General features: G+C 54.0%; 2 protein-coding genes and 1 long non-coding RNA gene across 6 annotated transcripts; 2 read left to right on the top strand and 1 right to left on the bottom strand.

Moving 5' to 3' along the window:
- Window positions 1-16: 16 nt before the first annotated feature.
- On the top strand, window positions 17-3615 carry PPP1CA (protein phosphatase 1 catalytic subunit alpha). The gene is made up of 7 exons (XM_006260084.4): window positions 17-124; window positions 401-532; window positions 1098-1328; window positions 1884-1988; window positions 2212-2435; window positions 2667-2801; window positions 3176-3615. Exons 1-7 carry the CDS (start codon window positions 70-72, stop codon window positions 3284-3286), a joined length of 993 nt encoding a protein of 330 aa, XP_006260146.1. The 5' UTR covers window positions 17-69; the 3' UTR covers window positions 3287-3615.
- Window positions 3616-4956: 1341 nt separating this feature from the next.
- Window positions 4957-20794, bottom strand: RAD9A (RAD9 checkpoint clamp component A). Of its 4 annotated transcripts, none has more exons than XM_059722468.1 (12): window positions 20662-20794; window positions 9476-9616; window positions 9192-9262; window positions 8597-8731; window positions 7971-8085; window positions 7478-7577; window positions 7250-7359; window positions 6789-6895; window positions 6642-6706; window positions 6197-6298; window positions 5469-5703; window positions 4957-5232 (listed from the first exon to the last, which is right to left on the bottom strand). In XM_059722468.1, the coding sequence occupies exons 1-12, from the start codon at window positions 20741-20743 to the stop codon at window positions 5128-5130; spliced, it is 1368 nt and encodes a 455-aa protein (XP_059578451.1). In that variant the 5' UTR covers window positions 20744-20794; the 3' UTR covers window positions 4957-5127. The 4 variants fall into 4 exon arrangements, with proteins under 4 accessions (XP_059578451.1, XP_059578452.1, XP_014462774.1 ...); XM_059722469.1 differs by lacking the exon at window positions 20662-20794 and adding an exon at window positions 12364-14483; XM_014607288.3 differs by lacking the exon at window positions 20662-20794 and adding an exon at window positions 10025-10234.
- LOC132243315 (uncharacterized) lies at window positions 10254-14637 on the top strand. Its single transcript, XR_002093264.2, has 3 exons — window positions 10254-10378; window positions 11277-11405; window positions 14481-14637. It is a non-coding gene; the product is annotated as an uncharacterized LOC132243315 (long non-coding RNA).
- Window positions 20795-20845: the final 51 nt, after the last annotated feature.

Here is a 20845-nt window from a genome sequence, read left to right as displayed (position 1 = left end):
CCCGCCCGCAGATGGGGCGGGGCGGGGCGGAGGCAGCAGGCGGGGGAGCGCAGGCCGGGCCGGGCAGCCATGGCGGACGGCGAGAAGCTCAACCTCGACTCCATCATCGGCCGCCTGCTGGAAGGTGCCGCGGGGCCCGGCCGGGGAATTGAGGCAGGGCGCGAGGGGCGGCCCCCTTGGGGCTCGCCTGAGCCCGCGGGGCGGGGGGGCACGTGCTGCAGGCGCCGGGATGGGCCTGGGGCGGGCGGCAGGGCTGCGTGTGCACATGCATTCGGGTGGGCGTGGGTGCTCACGCGCGTGGGTGGGTGGGCGCCTGCATGTGTCCGTGCGTGCGGGGGCGGGGAGGCGCTGCCCCCCCCCCCCCCCCGGTGACCCGCCCCCGTGGGCCGCCCCGCTGCAGTGCAGGGCTCTCGGCCGGGCAAGAACGTGCAGCTGACGGAGAACGAGATCCGTGGCCTGTGCCTCAAGTCGCGGGAGATCTTCCTGAGCCAGCCCATCCTGCTGGAGCTCGAGGCGCCGCTCAAGATCTGCGGTGAGCCCCAGGGCCCACCGCCACCCTTGTCCACGCATCTTGTCCCCCAGCCCCAGCCTTAGGGCAGTGGGTTCCCCTGCGGGAGGTTGCAGCGTGTCCTGGCTGGTGTTCGCAGGGATCGGAGCGGTCCCACCTGCACCTTACTCTCCATTGCTCCCCCCAGTCCAGCCCTAAGGGTGGAAGGTCCCCCTGCGAGAGGTCCTGGGGGTCTCTTGCTGAGGTGGGCTGGGTGTGGGGATTGGAGCAGCCCCCCCACCCCCACACACACACTTCTTTGTCCCCTATTGCCACCCTCACCCCATTTGTGGGGGTGGTGGGTTCCCCTGTGGGAGGTCTTGGCAGGTCTTAGGAATCCCTTGTTGATGCTGGCAGGGTAGGGGGGTCAGAGTGGTCCCCTGGCTCCGGCTGCAATCTGGGGGATTAGGGGAGGAGGATGCGGGATCTCTGGGCAGGGCTGGTAGGGACAGCATAGGTTCCCTGCTGGGCTGGGGGTCTCTGGGTAGCTGGTAGGGAGGTTGGAGAAGGTCTGTGTACTGAGGGTGCCATTCCCCCCTGCACTCTCCAGGTGACATCCATGGGCAGTACTACGATCTACTGCGGCTCTTCGAGTACGGGGGCTTCCCACCTGAGAGCAACTACCTCTTCCTGGGTGACTACGTGGACCGGGGCAAGCAGTCATTGGAGACCATCTGCCTTCTGCTGGCCTACAAGATTAAGTACCCTGAGAACTTCTTCCTGCTGCGCGGCAACCACGAGTGCGCCAGCATAAATCGCATCTATGGTTTCTACGACGAATGTGAGTGTGATTTCACCCCCCTCCCCCTGCCCCTATCTACCTGGACGCATGACTGTTCCCATTTGTGTCTGAGCCTGGGCCGTGCTGCGAGTATGCAAGCATCAACTGCATTTGAGTGCTAATGACCCTGGGCCCCCACTATTGCAACCTCTGCCTGCCTCCAGGTGTGAGCATACACCTAACTGCAAATGTGCAAACATCAACCACGCCTGTGCCTCATACTCGCATCCCTGCAGTTGAGGGTATCAGCTGCATCTCTGTCTTGTGCACCAAATTTCTTACCCTACCACACTCCCAGTCACAAGGGTGCACTCCCCAGCTGCAAGCATGTGGGCATGTGCTCTGGGGGCAGCTGATGTGGTAAGTGTGGTGCCTTCCAACTATGAGGGGGCTGCTTGTCCCATCTCCTATGGTGGCCCAAACCATGTGACTCTCTGACCTGGGTCTCCCTAGAAGGGAGTGTGCACCCCGGGAAAGGCAGATACTCTTAGGTGGTGGGAGCAGAAGGGGCTGCTGCTGTGGTGAGGCTCCCATCCCAGATATTGTGCTTTGCAGGCAAGAGGCGCTACAACATCAAGCTCTGGAAGACATTCACTGACTGCTTCAACTGCTTACCCATTGCTGCTATTGTGGACGAGAAGATTTTCTGCTGCCATGGAGGTGGACAGTGCCCAGGCCTCTAGACCTTGTGATCGGGAGGGGGAGAGGGAGTCCTTTCCCTTATGAGGCACTGCTGGGGTGGGGTTTGGGGGGAGAGGCTCCGCAGGGCTGTGTAGGGGTAGAGGGTTGCTGTGGGGGGGTCACTGGGGATGCTCTCCAGCAGATCAGCACCACCCCCTGCTGGGGTATGATGTCTCACAGCCTTATCCCCCTTTCTTCCCAGGGCTGTCCCCTGACCTGCAATCAATGGAGCAGATCCGGCGGATCATGCGCCCCACGGATGTGCCAGACCAGGGCCTGCTGTGTGACTTGCTCTGGTCCGATCCTGACAAGGACGTGCAGGGCTGGGGCGAGAACGACCGTGGCGTCTCCTTCACCTTTGGCGCTGAGGTTGTGGCCAAATTCCTGCACAAACACGATCTGGACCTCATCTGCCGGGCACACCAGGTACCCTGTACCCTGAGATAGAGCCATATTAGGGGAACTCAGGGGTGGGCTAGCAAGGGGTTGCGGGTCAGAAGTGAAGAGCAGAGCTGTGAAGAGAGCCTGTGGTTGGGATGGCAGAGAGCTATAGCGGAGGAGGCAGAGCCAGGGCTCCTGTGTGGGTTCCCTGCATCTGGCAGAGGGAGGGCTAAGTTGAGTCCTGGTGCCAAGCCCTTCGTTGTCCTTCTGCCTTAGGTGGTGGAGGATGGTTATGAGTTCTTTGCCAAGCGCCAGCTGGTGACACTCTTCTCAGCCCCCAACTACTGTGGCGAGTTCGACAATGCAGGTGCCATGATGAGCGTGGATGAGACCCTCATGTGCTCCTTCCAGGTGAGCCTCAGGCCAGGGCTCTTCTTCCCCACCCCTCCCTGGCAACCATGGCAATGAGCCAAGCTCTCACCCTACGGACACAGGCTCAGAGCTGGGTAAGGGTTGAATTTCCCTTCCCCTGACCCTGCAAGCATCTGCCTGTCTCCTGTAGAAAACCTTGATGAGGGAGGAGTTGGGTCTTGGAGTGGGGTTTCAAGAGACTCCCAGGGGCTCTGAACCCTGAATACTAACCCTGCTGCTTGTGATTTGGGGGAGGGCAGTTGTCCCCCCCACCCAGGCTGGAGATGCTGTCCTCTAGCCAGTGCCTCAGTCTGTTCTCGGGGTCTGGGGTACAACAAACTATGCCCTCTCCTTGACTCGATTCTCTTCCCCAGATCCTGAAGCCAGCTGACAAGAATAAGGGCAAATATGGGCAGTTCAGTGGCCTGAACCCTGGTGGGCGCCCAGTCACACCCCCGCGCAACTCGGCCAAGGCCAAGAAGTAGTGGCTGCTGCTGGGGAGCACTCTTTGCTGTGCCTGCTCCGCCAGCTCTGCCCACCATGGCTATGCTGTCCAGGTTCATGTCGTCTGGGGGTGCCCGGTAGAGCTGAACCAATCCCTTTTTTTTAAGAAGTAAACTATCCCTCTGGGAGTTGATACCAAAAATCCTGCTCTGTGGGGGAGGGGGCTGGGAGGGCCTCTGCTGGGAGGGGGAACAGGAATTTTTTTTTTTTTTTTTTTTTGGATAGTCCTTTTTTGCCAACTCGGCCCCCGTCTCTCCCATCTCCATCCAATGCTCAGTTTTTTGAATAAACGTTTAACAGAAATTCTTAATCCATGGCCTTTGCCTGGTTTAGTTTTCAAGCCAGTGAGTGGAGGAAGGAAGCATCTAGCTTTCACTTCCAGATCAAAGATCATTAGATGCCACCATCTGCTGCCTTTGTTTCCCATTATCCCCATGCTGGGGGGGGGGGCAGCTGGGTCTTGAGTGTTCTTGTGGGGTCTTCCTACCCTCACCTGTCTATGAAGTAGAGGTGTATAAACATTTAGCTGCTGCTGGGAAGGGCCTAGCTGCTGTATGCCACAGGACCAGGGACTGAGAGCCAGAAGGTATGCTTTGTGCCCTGTGGCCCAGCTATGGGGTATGGGACTTGAAGAGGCCACTAATTTCTGCCCTGTACTGTGGAGGGACCTCAAGAGCCTGAAGGCACTGGTCATGCAGTAGGAAAGGGACAGTCTGGGGGCTCTCTGCTTCAGGGTGGCACCTGGACATGGACATCTCGAGTCTCAGCTCATGTAAATCTTGTCACCCTACAAATGAAAGGGAAGGGAAGAATGCTGGTCTAGGAGCATAGGCCTTGCATTTGGGGGAATGGGTCAGGCTCCCCCTATAGCCAGAGCTGCTACTGGGATTCTTGCTGGCTGTGTTTGGGGCCAGGGGTTCCCCAGCCTGGCAGGTGTAGGCATGCAGAACTCTGGCCTCTCTGCTGCTGGCCCAGCCCAGAGCATCACAGTACCTCAATTCAGAGATCTCTGAATAGAGGGGGAATGATATGAGAAAGCAAGCAGCACATAGCTGTGTCTAGGGGAGACCTTCTGCAGGGGGTGGTGTATGTGTGAGAATCTTGTACTTTGGGTCGCACTAAGCTTCAGTGGTGGGGGCTCTGCAGAGCATGCACAACCCAGCCCTTGAACTCTGCTTCAGTTGTCGCACAAGCCTGGCTCTGTGCCTGGCCCTCTGCATGCCAAGGCAATTCTCAGGGGAATTAACAGCCCAGCCTTGAGCCAGGCTTAGCCCAGGGGGACAGCGCCAGTTGGCTGCCTTGGGACAGCCTCCCCTGGCACTCACAGCCTTGGCCAGGGAGCAGGGGGCCAGTCCAGGGAGAGCTGCAGAGCAGGGGCAGGAACCCTGAGCCTGAGATAACTGGCCTGGTCCCTTTGGAGGGGCAGGGATCAGGCCTGGAATATGTGGAAAACTGCTGTGGGGGCCGGTCGCCCCTAGCCCCCATTTAGTGGGATTTGGTTGTGGGGAGGATCTGACTGGCCTGACATTACACTCATACCCTTCAAAAGGGACTCTAAGCCACTGCTCCTTCCACCTCCTGACCGGCATTGTGGGGTGAGGATGGGAGGGGAGATTGACTGCCCCAGATCCCAGCAGCTGCTCCCCAGTCATTGTGTATCACAATTGGTTTATTTACAGTGTCTGTTCCCACACTGTCTCTACTGTAGGCCTACAGGGCTCCAGTGCTGTGGGGGATGGGGGGGGCGGAGTCCAGCCGCTTCTCCATCTTCATAATGCTTCTAGGAAGAAAATAGGCTGGGAGAGAGGAGAGTAGTTCTGGCTCAGCATTCGCCCTCACTGTCCTCGGCCAGCACCTCTTGGCTGGGAGTAGGGTGAGCTCTGGCCTGCGACTGTGTCAGCACTGACCCAAAGAACAGGGAGCGGAACTGTGGAAGAGATCACAATACGAATGGTGAGGCTACCCCCAGCAAATACTCCCACTCTAGGGAACAGCTGACACCATGCCCGCCCTACCTAGTCTCTCTTGTGCATCACATCCCCAACCATCCTCCCCCTAGTTCTAAAAAGACAATCACATCCCCTCTCCAACCCTCACCTTTACTGGATTTGTGCCCCTTCCAGCCCAGCATCCCTGCAAGTCAAGAGCCACACCAACCCAGACCTTTTTCTGTGGGGGCGTCCCTGGCACAGCCCCATCTTCGTCCTCATCCTTGTCACTAGCCAGAGTGCTTCTCTCTGCCTCTAGAGCAGTGGCTGGACTGGGGCATCGCACGGGGAAGGTGGGGCTTAGAGGTGGCTCTGCCCCCTCCTCACCAGTGGTGGTTTCCATGGCGATCATGTAGGACTCAAGGTCATCAACAGCAAAGTCCTCGTCAGCGGCACATTTGTGGCAGGCACTGTTGGGAAAGGTTAGAGCTATGGGACGAAGTCAGGCCCTGACCCTGCAGGAAAGAGGCTCCAGCTCTGCCCAACTTTGGGGCCAGGGCACCAGAGAGTATTGCCCACCATAGTGCCAGCACACACCTCCTTCCATAGCCACTTCTGGATGGTACCTGAGTCTGCAGAGAACCCCGGCAGCAACCTGAAGGCGGCAGAGCCACTTAAAAATCAAGCTGTTTGCTCTCATCCCTAGTGATAGGCCAGAGACAACTGCTGCGATCTGCGTCGCTGGTGATCATCTCAGCATTAATATCCTGCTCTTGTCAATCCCTACAGTTCCAAGTAGTCACCAAACCCTCCCCCTGTCCAGCATGCCACTCCCAACCCCACAGTTAATGCAACACAGCATGATGGGAGTAGCTGGACCAGGGGCAACTTCAGCACATGCCTGTTTATGCTGTTAGGTGCAGAGGGAGTTTCTGGGTTTGAGAGCCCTAGGGCCCAGCTTACCCGTTGGCTGTCTGGGCCTGTGAGCTGGCATTGGAGTCAGCCAGGGTGGCCAAGACCAGGTGCACTTCCAGCAGGGGGTCCTCCAGGGAGAACACAGCTGGCCTGCAGGGACAGCATGGGATGAAAATGGGTACAGCTGAGACCCCACAATGAGATCACCAGGGGAGGGAGAGGGGGACACGACACTAGAACTGGAGCTGGAGAGAGCGAGCGCAGGCGAGCACGCGCGAGCCTGGACATGTCACTAGTAGGGCTATTATCCTGTAGGGCAAGGGACTAAGGCTCCCTAGGGAGCTCAGCAAAGGGACTGGGAGGATGAGGCAGGTGTCAGGAGCCCCAGCTAGAAGCACTGCAGAGGAGCAAGCCCCACCATCACTCATGAGCTCCTAGGCACACGGTGACATGCACAGGAGCTGGAATGTCCACCCCAGGAGACCAGACATACCTGCCAGGCGTGTCAAAGTGGATGCTGAGGGGCAGGTTTGAGGACTCAGCAAAGCTCAGGAGGCCCTGGGAAGAGGCAAAGGGGGGCTGAGTGTGGAACCTCACCTGGGTGGGCCAGGGCCAGGAAAGGGGGGGCAGGCTGGCTCACCCGGAACTCCTTGAGACAAAAGGTGACCTGGGTTTCCTGTGGCACCCGCACATCCTGGAACTCATCCTCAGAGAGGCACAGCTCAGTCACCATGGTCTTGCTGGGCTCTGGGGGTGACAGATGGGCTCAGCAACCAGTTACCTATGCCTGGCATAGGGCTGTAGGCACCAGCAATGCAGGCCAGGGAAGAGCCCAGAGCCAGACCCACCCAAGCAGAAGTACAACCTCCTGCTCTGGAGACACCAACCCCACGACCGAGGGACCACTGGAAGGGGCAGGGGCCTTTCCTTCTAGGGGATCCTGATTCTGGTCTGGCCCTGAGACAGGGGACCTGGCTGGCTGGGGTGAAGAATGAGGTCTGGGATCTTCCCCTTGCAAGGGTGGGCACTGCCTGCCCTCCTGTGTTAGGCCTTGCTGTCTGCCCCAGGGACCCATCCCCACAGGGGCTGTGGGAAGCTCACCTGTCTCCTCATCCACATAGTTGCGCAAGCTCACCTTCCCGCTGGGGCCAACCCCCAGCGTCACTTCAGCCAGCGTTACTGGGAAGTGCACCACGGCATCCACCAGGACCCTGCCACCAAGAAGGGCAGGAGCTGTCAGCCAGAGGAGACAGACTGGACACAGCCACCCACTACCTTCTGATTCACCCCCAAACCTTTTAGTATCCTGGGCTGGCAGGCAGCACTCACCGGGCAGAGGCGCAGAGAGTGCTGGTGCACAGCTGCTTGTCAAAGATGGCCTGAAGCAGCTCGCACTCTTGGAATGACAGGTTGTGAGTCTTGGTGACACCTGCCAGGGGCGCCAGGATGGTGGCTCAGCTGGGAGGTGCATGACTGCAGCCCACCTCCCTGAGGCAGCCCTGCTTCTGGGGTTCCCCTGCCTGATGCACCTCCCCAGGTCCTGCCCCCCACCCACATCAAGGATCAAAGCCTTAGCTCTCATTCCTGTAGGTCCACACCTGCCTCAGCCCTTACTCCCACGCACTCCTCAGACCTCTTCTCCCCACCCACTATGGGCTCCTACTCCCAGCCTGACCCCCTGTCCCCTCACATACACACCAGCTGTGCTCTGTCCTTTCAAGCTACAAGAATCCCTGCAGGGTTCACTCAAGGTTCTTCACAGCAGTGAAACACCACCCCCACCCCAGCCCTGGGGCTTCCCAGGCGTGGGATCAACGCTCACCGTATTTGTAGTGCAACTGTACAACCAGCCGGCTGGCTCGGGGGTTCAGCGAGATGAGGCATTTGCTTACCGTCTTCTCCAGTGAGGGCAGCGATCGGAAAATGGCCAGGAATGTCTGGGGAGGGGCAGACAGCACAGGCACAATGCAACTGGCAAGGAACCTCAGTCCTGGCTCCCAGCACCCTCATGTCTCTAGGCACCACAACCCCACATAAGAGCTGGGATAGAGCCCAGGAGGAGTTCTCTCTCTCAGCTTCCTCCCACACGATCTTCTAACTCCCTAAACCCTACTCCCCTCCCAAACCTGGGGCAGAACCCAGGAGTCCTGCAGATCCACTCTAGGAAAGTTTTCCAGAGTGCAGCAGAGGAAGAGCAGGACAGGCATGATACCTGAGGCCCACTGGAGAGCCCCAGTCAGTAACATGCACCCCACAGCACAGGACTGCCCTGAGGGGAAGGAATCCTGGAGTCAGGCACCCAGGTTGTTGAGCCACAGGAAGGGACAGGGCCACCCCAAGCCAAGACCTCACTTCCCCTACAACCAGCACTTTCTTTTGTGCCCTGGCTCAGGAGCCTCCCCCTGCTCTGGATGCCCCCACCCTCCTGGGGACCCCCAGCAGCCTGACCTTCATGAGGACCTTGCAACGGAAGAGCTCCCCATGGGCATCTGGGCCCCCTGCCTCATACAACTGGAAGAAGAGCGGGGCGAACAGGAAGCAGGCGTAGGCCGAGCGAGATGAGTTCACAGCACGTAAAGACAGCTGGGGGTTGTATGTGGTTGAGATGCGACTCAGCAGCCTCTTCCCCATCACAGGCCAGTCCCCCAAACCCTCTCCCCCCACGTCACCAGAAGAGCAGCAAGGGAGAAAAGTGGCCCCGTCACAGAGCAGCACCCTCTCCACCCACACATGCAGAAGGAGTTGTGGGGGGACAAGACTGATCCCAGCCCACACCAACCCTCTGCTGGGAGAGCTGGGGAGACCATGATGGAGCAGCCCCACCTACCGCAGACCAGCCCCTCACCCCGCTGCAGGCAGAGCTGGCAGGAGGAACCTACCCACCGTTGACTCGAAACCAGCCCAATGTCTCCCCTCCGGATCTCACAGAGGGGCATCCCCAGGCCACAATCCAGCCACAAGGCCCCTGCGATGCCTCCCCCGACTTCCCGTCTCCTGACAGACCCTTCCTGCTGTCCAACCAGCCTCAGCAGGCCCCACTCACCCCGTTCTCTGTGGGCTCCACATACAGCTCGTCACCGATGCGGGACAGGGCGTGCACGGCCTTGCCAAGGACTGGGCAGGGAAAGGCAGGTACTGAGTGAGGCAGGGGATACCCCGCCCCCTCCCTGGCCCACAGCACAGGTCTGCGCCACCCCAGGCCCCCACGCCCCACAGCGCACCCCCTAGGGGGGCCCACCACTTGCCCTGCCCCACCCCACTGGCATCCCCTGGAGGACAAGCAGCCCTGGGCCCTGCTCTGGCACCCAGTGGGGCCCCCACACTCACCTTTCACGTTTCCCCCGATGACGACACACTTCATGGCTGCACAGCCAGATGCCTTGCGCCTGCTCCGTGCATGCAGCCTTTCTGCCCGCTGCCGCACAGTGCAGCCTGGGGATGTGGGGCCTGGAGCAGGGGCTAGCTGCCCTGGGGAGGAAACAGGGTCCCGGGAGCACCATCAGCCCCGCCACACGGGGCTCCCCCCTCATGGCCCCCCCCATTCCACGCCCCCCTCCAACACGAATCCGAATGGTCGTACCCAAACCCCTCCCCACACACTTCAAGACCCGAGTGGTCTCATCCGGAACGCCCAGTAGGGACCCCCATCGTCTTATCCGACCAACCCTCCTAGCAGAGTTGAATGGTCTCGCCCAACGCGCCCCCTTCCAAGGGACCCCCATGGTTCCGCCCTTCCCCTCCAAGAAGGACCCCAGTGACCTCACCCAACACCCCACGCAGAGGGACCCGAATGGTCCCGCCCAATCCCACCACCAGACACCCCAGTGATCTCGCCCACCCCCGCAGCAAAAACCCAGGCAACCCCGCCCTTCCTACCCAGCCGCTGCTCCCGGCTCCTCCAGCACTTCCCGGGCAAACCGCCTCCCCCTTCCCATTGGGCGACCGCAGTCTCCGCCCCTTTGCGAGTCCTATTGGCTCCGTGGTCACATGAAAGGGGAGTCTGAGGCTGCCTCGCGTCACGTGATGATGGCGCTGGGTCAGAGCTACGCCCAGGAGCGGCCGCCGGACTGGTCCCTCCCCCTCTCTCTCCGAGGGGTGGAGCCTCGCTCTGGCCGCTTCCCTTGTCCGTGGCCGGGGGGGCCTACACCGCGTTGTGATTGGAGGAGGCCGACGCCACGGATTGGCTAGGAGCGCAGATTGACAGAGCTGCAGGCCCATGGGGCCTCGAATGTAGGAGGCGGGACGCGAGGGAAGGGGTCCCTTTAGAGAGGCATCGGCTGCTTCTCGCCAGATACCGCTCCCCCCCTCCCCCCAGTCAGGGCTGGGCCCAGGCTGCGCCCACAGGAGGCTGCACAGCGCCCGCCTGGTGCCTGCCCTGCCCTGTCCCCACGGACCAGTGGAGCAAGGCCCCTCTGGGTCTCCAGCGGCGAGCAGCTGTGGCACTGCAAGCACCACAAGTTCCTCTGGGACATGGGCAGGAGTGTGGCCCCGCCGGGCAGTTCTGCCAGCCCAACCCCCCCACACCAAAGCTGTCTTCCTTCAGCAGCTTCCTAGCCTCCCCAAGTGAGTCTTGAACAGCAGTTTCCGCCCCGCAAGGAGCTTGCGCCGAAGTCCCTTTCCGTTGCCTCTGGATGCCTCGTCACCGTTGGGCCAAAGTGCAAACGTTTGGGTGGCTTCTCCTTCCCCCTTGTCTTTGGGTCCCACCGAGGGAGCCCCTGCACATCCCCGAGTGCATTGCGTGGCTGTCGTGGGGTTACTGTTGCATGACCAAAAGTGTTTGGCCCAGAGCTAGCCTGTGGTGATGCATGAACCAGGCTGGGCTTGGGCTCCCTTCTTCTCCTGTGGCCAGGGGGGGCTGGGTTTGGCAGCCCTAATGGAAAGATTTATTTCCCCGTGAGTCAGCAGATCTGCCTGTTCCCCACCAGCGGCGTTTCACACGCTATAACGGGAGGTTTTTTGCTGCTCACTGCAGTTGGGATGGAGTGGAGGTGGTTCAGTCCCTCCCTGAAACCTGACCTTTGGGACAGTCCCCCATCCCATCCTGGCAACTCTGGGCCTGTGCTTCCTTGTAGTGTCAAGACCTCCGCCAGGGCCAGTGGTTCTGGACTCTGTGAATTTTTTTTTGTAGGGATAGGCAATTCTATCTTGGATGGAAGATATGTCTTGATTTCTACCTTCAAGTTTATTCTGCTGCCCATTACCACAGTATTGGTGAGGTGCCCCTGCCAGATCAGAGATGAAGTCCCTTCTGAAAGAGGTAGGGAGACCGAGGAGGGATTTGGGGAACTGGCAGGCCCTCATGCCACTGTCACAGCATCACCTAGTGGGGATGTCAGAGCAGATATGCCACGGTGGATCAATGGACTTTCTGTCCTGCAGGGACCTACCCCAGCCCTCCCTGCACAACAGCAGAGAGCAAGAGAAACGGGGATGAAGGAGCACATACCCTGAGGAAATGCAGTAGCCTAAAGGATGGGAACTAATAATGCTGAATAAATAGTCTCAGTGGAGATAGTCTGTACAGGAGAAGTAAGATGGTGTTTGACATAATAAGCAGCCAGTTCAGAATGACTTGTTCTTAAGTTGCAGGGGTTTAGGTTGTAGCTGTGTTGGTCTAAGGACATAGGCAGACAAGGTTCCTTGGGTGAATTTGATATCTTTTATTAGACCAACCCAAACAGTTGGAGAAAAGTTATTACACACCAACTGCTGAAACTTCCTTAGCCTGACGAAGGGTTTTTGAACCCGAAAGCTTGCTTAATAACTTTTCTCCAACTATTTGGGTTGGTCTAATAAAAGATATCAAATTCACCCAAGGAACCTTGTCTGCCTTGTTCTTAAGTTGAGCATTGGGCAGGGGGTGTGGGACAGAGGCATAGGCTATGTTTTGCTGGAACTTTGATAATGCTGATTTTAAAGTTAGCTGAGTTAAGGCCCATCTGTCTCAGGCTTACTGATACCTACCCTCTAGCATTGATCATTTCGCTTGTTCTGTTGTTTCCTATGCATGCTGGAGCTTTCTGTAAGAGGGACCAGCCTTTGCTCTGTGTTTGTGCAAGGCATCAAACAGGACATCAATCCTGAGGGATGGCAAGGGAGCCCCTAGGTTAACCCTTCAAGAGCCAGAGAGGGGGTGGTACTGAGCCTGGGGTCATTTCTTCAGTAAGTCCCATAACTCCTTCCTTGATATGTTTAAACTCTGGGCCTTTTTTTACCTTTCTTTTTCTCCATCTTCTTGGTTCATACATTGGAGATATGTTGCATAATATGGGCAGGGAGCCCACGAATCCACTGTCCTCTCAGCATCTCCCAGAACAGGTGCAACTTGGTGCATTCCATCGAAGAGTCTCTCCCACCCTCACACCACATGCCTGAATTTGCAGGACATCCCTTCCAGGCACAGAAACTCCTTGGCTTCTCTGCTCAGGCTGCTGTAAGGGGGTCAGGTAGTGCCCATTAGGATCATGGATACCAGGGACAAGGCCTAGACCCACTGAAGCTGTTACCCAATATTTCCAAACCCACAGGGAAGAGAAGAACCAGAACTGGGTCCTTGTGTTTCTGGGATGGGCTCTGGGTTCAGCTCTCTTTCCCCCCCCCGAGGAAGAAAGGAGTCAGATTCCATGTTAGTGTCCGTTCCAGCTCTTGAATAGCAGCCGGGCTCCTGTGGAGAGAGCATCCCCATGAGGGTGTCTGGCCTCAGGGCTCAGAGTTTTATGGGGCTGTGGATAGGACACAGCTGGCTGAAATCGTGACACACACACCTCGGTGATGTCCAAAGCCATGTGCACCCCCCCTCTCTTCTCCTCTGACCTTCCAGATCCAGCACTGACTAGACACAGGAGACAGAAGGGGAGAACATGAGGCAGGGAGTGGGGGGCATGAATCTGTGAAGCTCTCATGGTGGGTCAGGGAGAGTCCATAAACTCCTCCAGAGGACACTCACACACACAAACAGGGCAGCCTCACTGTAGTGCAGCATTCCCAGCCCTGCACTCAAATGGGGTCAGCCCCTTTATACTGCTTCTCTCTCTATGCTAGGCACAGTCAGCCCCACCATGGTATGGGCTCTCCAGCCTCCCCACTCACGTCTTGCTGCCCTCACTCCTTATTACTACTTCTTCACCACACCCTCCCATAGGCTCAGCTTCCACCACACTGTTTCCCTATCCTGTGCTCATGCACAGGGTCAGCTGCCCAACCCTGCATTCCCACAAGTTCAGCCCCAACCAGTAGTGCTGCCCCTATTACTTGTTCACAAAGATTCGGCCTCCCTGACGCTGCTTACCAAACCCTGAAATCCCTCCATTTCATGCCTATACAGGATCAGCCCCTGGACCACCCTCTTCCATCCCACACTTTCTCCACACAGGCACCATGCAACCCCATGCTAATGCTAAGTTGTCCCCATCAGGCCACTCTCCATTCACTCTCACAGGATCAGCCCTCCTACTCCAGTACTACCGGTACTTGTTCCATGCATTCACACAGCCACAGTCCTTACCCACCCAGCACGTTCCTTGCCACACACAGAGGCAGAGTCAAAGCCTTGCCTCTAGTACTACACTGTCTCCTTGCACTCAGACTGGGTCAGTTCTACCCAGCGGGGTAGCTCAAGCATGTAGATCTGTTTCTTTATTTCTCTCTGTGCTCTCATTCAAGAGACAGACGCACACAGCTGGGCTTTGGCTTCAGTTTGCTCTTCCATTTCGTATGTTACCCAGCAGGGGGTGACAAGTGCTTGTCACTGCACCAGGAAACAGGGAAGCCAAGAGTCTGCTCTGTGTGTGAAGAAATCCCCTGGCTAGTTCCCAGCAGAATCATACGGAATCCCCTTGGAAAGGAAAGGGACAGGGCTGCAGCCCAGTCCTCTGAAAACCCAGCCCTAGGCTTTCATTCAGGGAAGGATGGAAAGTATGTAGGAGAAACCAAACAACAACTGTGTACCAGAATGAACACACACCAAAAATCTATCAGACAAAAATACCCAATTACCTGTGGGTGCACACTTCTCACTAGACAACCATAGCCACTCTCTTTTTGATCTCTCAGTTCTAATCCTCAAAGGGAATTTACACAACACCTTTCACAGATGAGCCTACGAACTTCACAAATCTTCTGGATACAAAACATCATGGACTGAATATAGACTTGGGATTTATGGTACATTCTAATCTGCCTGCCATCTGATAACCCCGGGTAACCTGTTTGCATTTTACCAGCTACATTCTGTCACCAGTTCAACGTTCCCCCTTACCCCCACCTACCTGTGTCACACCTATTGTCTCCCATTCCCTCTGAACCTCACTGCCATGTATTTGCATTTTCACAGAACTGCATTTTGCTTATTGGCTTCTGTTCTACCCAGAAGAGTGCACAAAGCACCAACAGACTCTCTCTGTGCCTGAAGAAGGGTGTTTGGGCCTGAAAGCTTGCAAAGCACAATTTTTCCAACTATTTAGTTGGTCTAATAAAAGAGATCACATCTACCCAAAGAACCTTGTCATTCAAGGGAGGAGGTATTTTAGGAGGTTGGGAGGAGTTAAAGGGGAAAATGAAAGGGTCACTAGAGCTAAAGCTGCCTCTCTGCAGAGGTTCCAGTATTTGGGTGTGTGGTCTAGGGACAGGGATTTTGGTGTCCCTGAGCTCTCTTAGTAGGATTAAGGCAATCATTTACTCCCTCCCTCATTCCCTTCTCCAAGAGGACTAGGGACTCGGCTCCCACCCCTTCAGGTTGAGGATGGCCCAGAGCCCCCCCAGAGGAATTATCCTTCTGCCTTTCAAGGAAGAGAGGAGAGGGGAATAGTGGGGTGGTGGGACAGATGGACAGGAGTGCAGAGATAGCATAGAAAGGTAGAAGAGTTGGGAGCCCATGGGTAGAGAGGCAGGAGGGCAGAGAGAGGGCTGATGGGAAAGTGAGGCTAGATGGCAGGAGGGGAGGAAAGGCAGAGTGACCAGGGATGGGAATGAGCCCAATGGAAAGGTCAGCAGTGGGAGGCTTGGCTGGTGGTGGCGCCACTGGAGGGCAAATGCGCGACACACTCCCTGAGCTTGGCAGAAGGTGAGGTCAGCCGCCCACAAAGCTTCCTGTGACGTAACCCAGGAGCAGGGCGCCCAGGGGGCGAGGCAGGAGGAGCTCAGTTTGCTTGCCAAGAGGATAGGAGAGTTTGGCAGGCTGCCAGGGCGTGTGTTACCCACAGAGCCAAGCTGGCCAGGTGGAGCCCTTTGCTTTGTGAGTATCTGCTCCCACGCAGAGGATGTCCCAGGATGGTGCCATGGAGACAACCAGTGTCCTAAACAATGCAGCCGCCAGGCAGAGGAGGCAGGCTAGACTACAGGGCAGGCTTCTCAGACATACTTCCCTTGAGGACTGCCCGCTGTCACGGGGCTGTCTCTTCCCTCATTCTGAAAGACTCATCTCCGTGGCTGAGCAGAGACGCTTAGCAAAGGCCCCTGGACATTCTGTCTGCATTTTATCCGTTACTGGCCTGGAAACCACAGACAGGGCCCAAGAAGGCCATGGCATGCCTGGTTTCCCTTTCTCTCTCTCATTTGCATGGCATGTAGGCTGTGAGTGACCTGTCTCCATTGCTAGCCTGCAACTCGTGAGCTGTCATTCAGACCAAGCCCTTTGTGATATACAGAACAACTCTGGTACAAATGCTTCACTGTGAAATAATCTAGGTCTGGGATCCTGAGTGAATAAAAATCAAGGCAGCCTGCAAAGCAGAGAATAAGGAATCATGCACAGGAGGAGTCTTGCCTGAGTACTACAAAAAGGCATAAGAGGAAGTTGGTGCTAGAAGAGCATACAGTCACATGAAGTGCACTTCATGGTGCTGATCTGGAGCCTCAGACTGTTGCAGGCATGAGGACATTGGTTGGTTCAGGAAGCTCCCAGGAACAGTACCTGTCTTGCAGGTTCAGCTGTCCATGTCAACAGGAGGCATTTGTCAGCGCAGGATGGTATCTTTATTCCTTTGCTACTATTGTTCTTCACCACATGCTAAGTGAATCCTTTTGCAGGCTGAGTGCTGGATCCCATGTAAGAGAGTAGTCCCCAAGAAATGAACCTGTTGCTGAACAGGCAGAATGTGAATGCCTTGTGTAAGTAATGTCCTCTTCCACTGGCACCCTGATGGGTGGGACCAGGGGACTGGCCTCAGCCCTAACCTGATACTCCAACAGATAGGATTGAAGCAGCAGCTGCAGTCATAGGTTTCACTCCATGTGCGTTGTAATAGCACCATTGCAGAGGGATTGAAATGGTTTATGCTAAAGCAGAAACTTCCTTTGTACTCTCTTCAGAGGTGGAATTGTAAGGAGCCCAGGGCAGCCAGGGCAAACCAACTGCTTCATGGGTAAGAGAGGAGCCCCATCTGCCATCTGCGAGGGAATGCCCAGGCCTGAACTTTATAGTCTCCAAAGGTCTCAGTAAAGAACATCCAGTGAGCAGTGATGCCAGGGGTCTAAGCCTGGCTTTCTTCACGCAGGCTCACAGAGGGGGGAACAGCTTCCTAAACTGGAACCCCTGCCATCAGCAGTGCCTGGCAGCTGCCCCTCTCAAACAGATCCTGAGCAGACCAAGTTCATGGAGCAGTCATGTATCACCCATACACCAGGGAGGCTGTGTCCTACATTTTGATATAATTTACACAAGAGGCTCTGGGATGCACCCAAAAGCTCAGGATATAGCTAAAGTCTTGGAGAAGTGACCCATGCATCAGTGCTGATCAGTTTCTGACTATAGGGCAGTTCCTGCCCACTAGCCTCCAGCTCCAAGGCTGCTGAGAGACCTACCATGACCAATCAGACCAGCTGGCCCCCATCTAAATTCTGTCACTCATCCCAGAGCCTGCCAAGTAGAGCACCACTGCCAACAGCCATGTCGGCATCCAAGCTGGAATGTGTCCAGGCTCAGCTTTTTTGTTACCAGCCCTGAAAGGAGAGGATCCAGACAGCACCCCCAGCTGTTTGGGAAGAAGTGAAAAGTCTTCTGCCTGAGTGAGGACAGACTGTCTTCTCTACTTATATCTCTGTGAAACAGCCATACCAGAGGCTCCTAGCAACCCTGTAGATTGCTCAGGTGCTGCTCCATCACACACCACATCCTCCTGAACCAAAGGTCCCAGCTTCCCCAGCCCAAAACACAGCAGTCAGCCCCACTGACCCTGGGAGGGCTGGTGAGAAAGGCTTGGGCTGGCACTTCATAGCCACGAGGCAGCCAGACTGCAGGCAGCCCCTTGACCTTTGGCCCAGCTGCTTCAGCTCAGAAAGATTAATGGTGACCTTTGGACACAGGGAATCTTCAGGATACTTGAGCACCTTTTTCAACAGCTCTTAGCTGTTTGGAGGCTGTTTTGCCAGCCCACTGAAAGGGGAAGCCACGTATTCTACAGCACAACTAAGAAGGCGACAGGAATTCCAAGCAGACTAGGTGGAAATGTACCAACAAGGAAGACTGGTCCCACACTGAAATGCAGAAGGGCCTGTGAAGGGCAGGTGAAGCATCCACCATACTTATTCTATTGGCTGGGGAGTGTGTGGGGAGACAGGGTCTCTGGTGCAGTGAAGGTAAGAGTATAAAACAGTGGTCTCTGGCTGGGGGGAGAGTGTTGGGAAAGCTACCTCTACGGGGCATCCCAGCTACTGCTCATGCAGTCTTCAGACTAAGCCTCTTTTCCCCCCGAGGAGTGGTAGCATCTTGTACCAGTGAGAGCAAAGTGAGATGCTGAACAATGTCATTACATCCCAAGCCCTGCTGTTGTCTGATCCCGTATCTCATGGGAGGGGACTGTGCTGATGGGGTTAGGATAGGGCTGTCTTGGTGGAGACAGACTCTGTTCCACTAACCACATTGGCATGACATGGTCTATTATGAAGTCAAGCCAATGAGCCCTTCATTCTGTGTCCTGGGGCCTGGCAGTGGGGAGCACCTTTTTAATCACTTTGTGCTTTGCATAAAAGCTGCCCCTGACTTTGAGGATTTGCTCTGTAGCCCTCTCTCTGTCTGCCCCTTTCCCCACTTCATCTGAACCAAAAAAGTGATGAAAAGCCCACAAGCTTTAAGTAGAGAAATCAGAAACATGGATTTTGAATCCTACCTCTCCCTCCCTCATCCAAAGAGTTTATTCTAGGGCAGTGGGGATTACTTCCCTCACAGATAGTCAGATATTACTAGGCATGTAGGCATGCAACTCAGTTCTTGCAGAAAAGGACAACTTTAGGGAAATGTTACAAAGAGGCACCTAAGCTTTTTTCTTTTTCATTCATGTGTTCCTCTTTCTCTCTTTCTTCCCCACCTCCCCGGTACCTGTGTCTGGCACGCATCTATGCTGAAAGCTGGTGTCGTAGTGTCTGTAGTAGGGTAAGTCCCCAGGCTTCCAAATCAGGAAAATTTTCCTTGTCTGGGCTCAGTGTGGCATTGGGTCTGTAAAACTTTCCTGGTGGCATGTTGCATTGCACCATTCTTACCCACCAACTCCAACCAGTTTAAAAAAAGGCATCTTCTTGGATTGGGTATGAAACACACACAGTTTGAGGCAAGCATTCTGGGCTCACGTTTTGCCTGTTAGTGTTGCAAAGGGGAAAAAAAATCCCAATTTTAATCAGTCTGCAACCCACATTTCCCTACAGTCAGATAAAAAGCATCTACAAAAAATACAGGACGGAGAAATATGTGTATAAATGTGAATGTATTACATGCTTAAACTTGTGTTTATCTAAGAAGAAACACATAATTGCGTACAAAGACATTATATAGCGTACTGTAAAGATATCAGTATTTGCGCCAATCCTAAAGAAACTTAAACATATTACAGTCTTTGTACATGGTGCAATGTAGACTCCTTTAAATCTAATGTATGTGTGTCTGTACATATATATAGATGAATGATATTTAAATAAGTTGCACATTACAGCAGAGTTGCTGCTCAAGAAATAGTGGAAAGGTTGAACTATTCAACCTCTTAGGGTGAATTCTACCAAAGAAAAAATAGTTTTAGACATTTCAAACAAAAATATGGGGAGGCTGGAGTTTATTGAAACTATTATTGAAAAATTATGAGTTTTACCTTTTGGAAGTACCAAGAACTGTTAACCTAAGACAAGTTGGTTTGTAAGTGCCTTTGTTTTAAACAAAGCATCAAGAGAATGCTTGCAAAAATTAATACATTTCCCTTCCCAAAGTTCAAAGGACTGTAATAGTTTTCCATTTTCTATAAAGTGTAAATACTAGACACGTTTTAACAACAGAAGATAAAAAACATGGTTCACAAATGAAAATAATTTTAGGTTCACTTATTGTATTTCCTTCTACAGAACAAAAAACCCTTCCTGCTTTTCTTGTTTGAAAAAAATTTAAATATTTAGTAATGTGAGTAAACAGCATTTTGGGTTTTGTTTTATTTTTTGCTTTTTGCCATATCCCCAACATACCAGGTTTAATAACCCTTGATAGTTTATTTTAAATCTGAAGTTTATTTCCAAAGCTCTCATCTAACTAGAGGGACACCCAGAGCAAAGTTTGTCCTAATCAGATGAGGTTAATTGGAAACAAACTCATTTTTTAGCTGTTGTAATATACAAAAATAAATATTCATGTTTGTAGATCCTTGAAGCAAAAAGCCTCATGCATCTCTAGTAAGTCAGAATGCTAAGTCCCAACACAAGTGAGTTTTTACACAGATCTTGAAAATTCTTAAAAGCCCCTTACTAGAGCAGCTGAACAGAGAGGGGAACCGTCCCAGAATTTGGACATCAGAACTACTCAGTAGTGAAGTGAGTTTCGTATGTATTTTGCAAGCTGTGGAGTGGGATTTTTGCTGGAGTAAGAACTGCAGGATTGGGCCCATAGCTCTATACAGCTCTTGTGCACACAGTTAATAGAAGTATAGATGAAAAACAATGCAAAAATAGAATGATGCCTATGTACGTGTCTTCTGAACCCTTTGGACTTTTTCAAAAGCACTTAAATCTACATTGTGCCTATGTATGATATATACATACATACATACATAATATGTATGTATATACATATTACCTATAAATTTTTATGTATTACATGTAATAATTTCCTGGAGAGAGGGGTGCTATGTCTTTTTTAGAAGTTATTCACCTGTTTTAGGGAAGATTTTTTAAAATTTTTGCATTAAGAACTAACAACATTTTTACTACTAAATATTTTAAATTGGCAATGAGGAGTGAGTTTAAAAAAAAAAGGGTCAAGCAGATGGGAAATCTCTGCCTCCTTGTTCAACTTTTAAAGAAGTTGGAGCCTAATGCTGAGTCACAATATGCAATTGAAAGATCTTGTGTTGAAATGGGGCTGTGATGCCTTTTGCTGATTAATGAATCACAAATCTAACCCCCACAGCAGGAACAAGGCAAAAGTAAGAAAGAATGAATGAAAGAAGAAAACTTGTGAACTTTAGTAAAGAAGGAAGAATGGGAAATAACAAACCAATCCCCGAGAAAGGGCTCAACTTTCTTTTCACCAAAATGTTTGCACTCACCCCCTCCATCCCATTCTGGTGTCTGTCGCCTGGCGAAATGCTTAGCAGGGTTAGTCACCTGCCGATGACTAAACGTCTGCATGCTGCTTCCTTTCTCCCTTGTTTAGAGGCAACAACAACACAAAAATAAAAAACAAAAGCTCAACAATTGATTGTGTTTTGTTTCCCATGAAAGGGCAGCAGC

Source organism: Alligator mississippiensis, chromosome 2 (genome assembly GCF_030867095.1).
Source record: "Alligator mississippiensis isolate rAllMis1 chromosome 2, rAllMis1, whole genome shotgun sequence".
Classification (NCBI taxonomy): domain Eukaryota; kingdom Metazoa; phylum Chordata; order Crocodylia; family Alligatoridae; genus Alligator; species Alligator mississippiensis.
The sequence above is the reverse complement of the archived record's forward strand: the minus strand, read 5'-3'. Positions and strand labels throughout refer to the sequence as shown.

Excerpts from the sequence above, each read along its gene's own strand:
- PPP1CA (XM_006260084.4), top strand. The coding sequence starts at position 70 with ATGGCGGACGGCGAGAAGCTCAACCTCGACTCCATCATCGGCCGCCTG. Across the intron at positions 1,989-2,211 it reads GATTTTCTGCTGCCATGGAG|GGCTGTCCCCTGACCTGCAA; the intron begins GTGGACAGTGCC and ends CTTTCTTCCCAG. Across the intron at positions 2,436-2,666 it reads TCATCTGCCGGGCACACCAG|GTGGTGGAGGATGGTTATGA; the intron begins GTACCCTGTACC and ends CTTCTGCCTTAG.
- RAD9A (XM_059722468.1), bottom strand. The coding sequence starts at position 20,743 with ATGCAGACGTTTAGTCATCGGCAGGTGACTAACCCTGCTAAGCATTTC. Across the intron at positions 8,732-9,191 it reads TGGAGCCCACAGAGAACGGG|CTGTCTTTACGTGCTGTGAA; the intron begins GTGAGTGGGGCC and ends TACAACCCCCAG. Across the intron at positions 7,578-7,970 it reads ACAGTTGCACTACAAATACG|GTGTCACCAAGACTCACAAC; the intron begins GTGAGCGTTGAT and ends CGCCCCTGGCAG.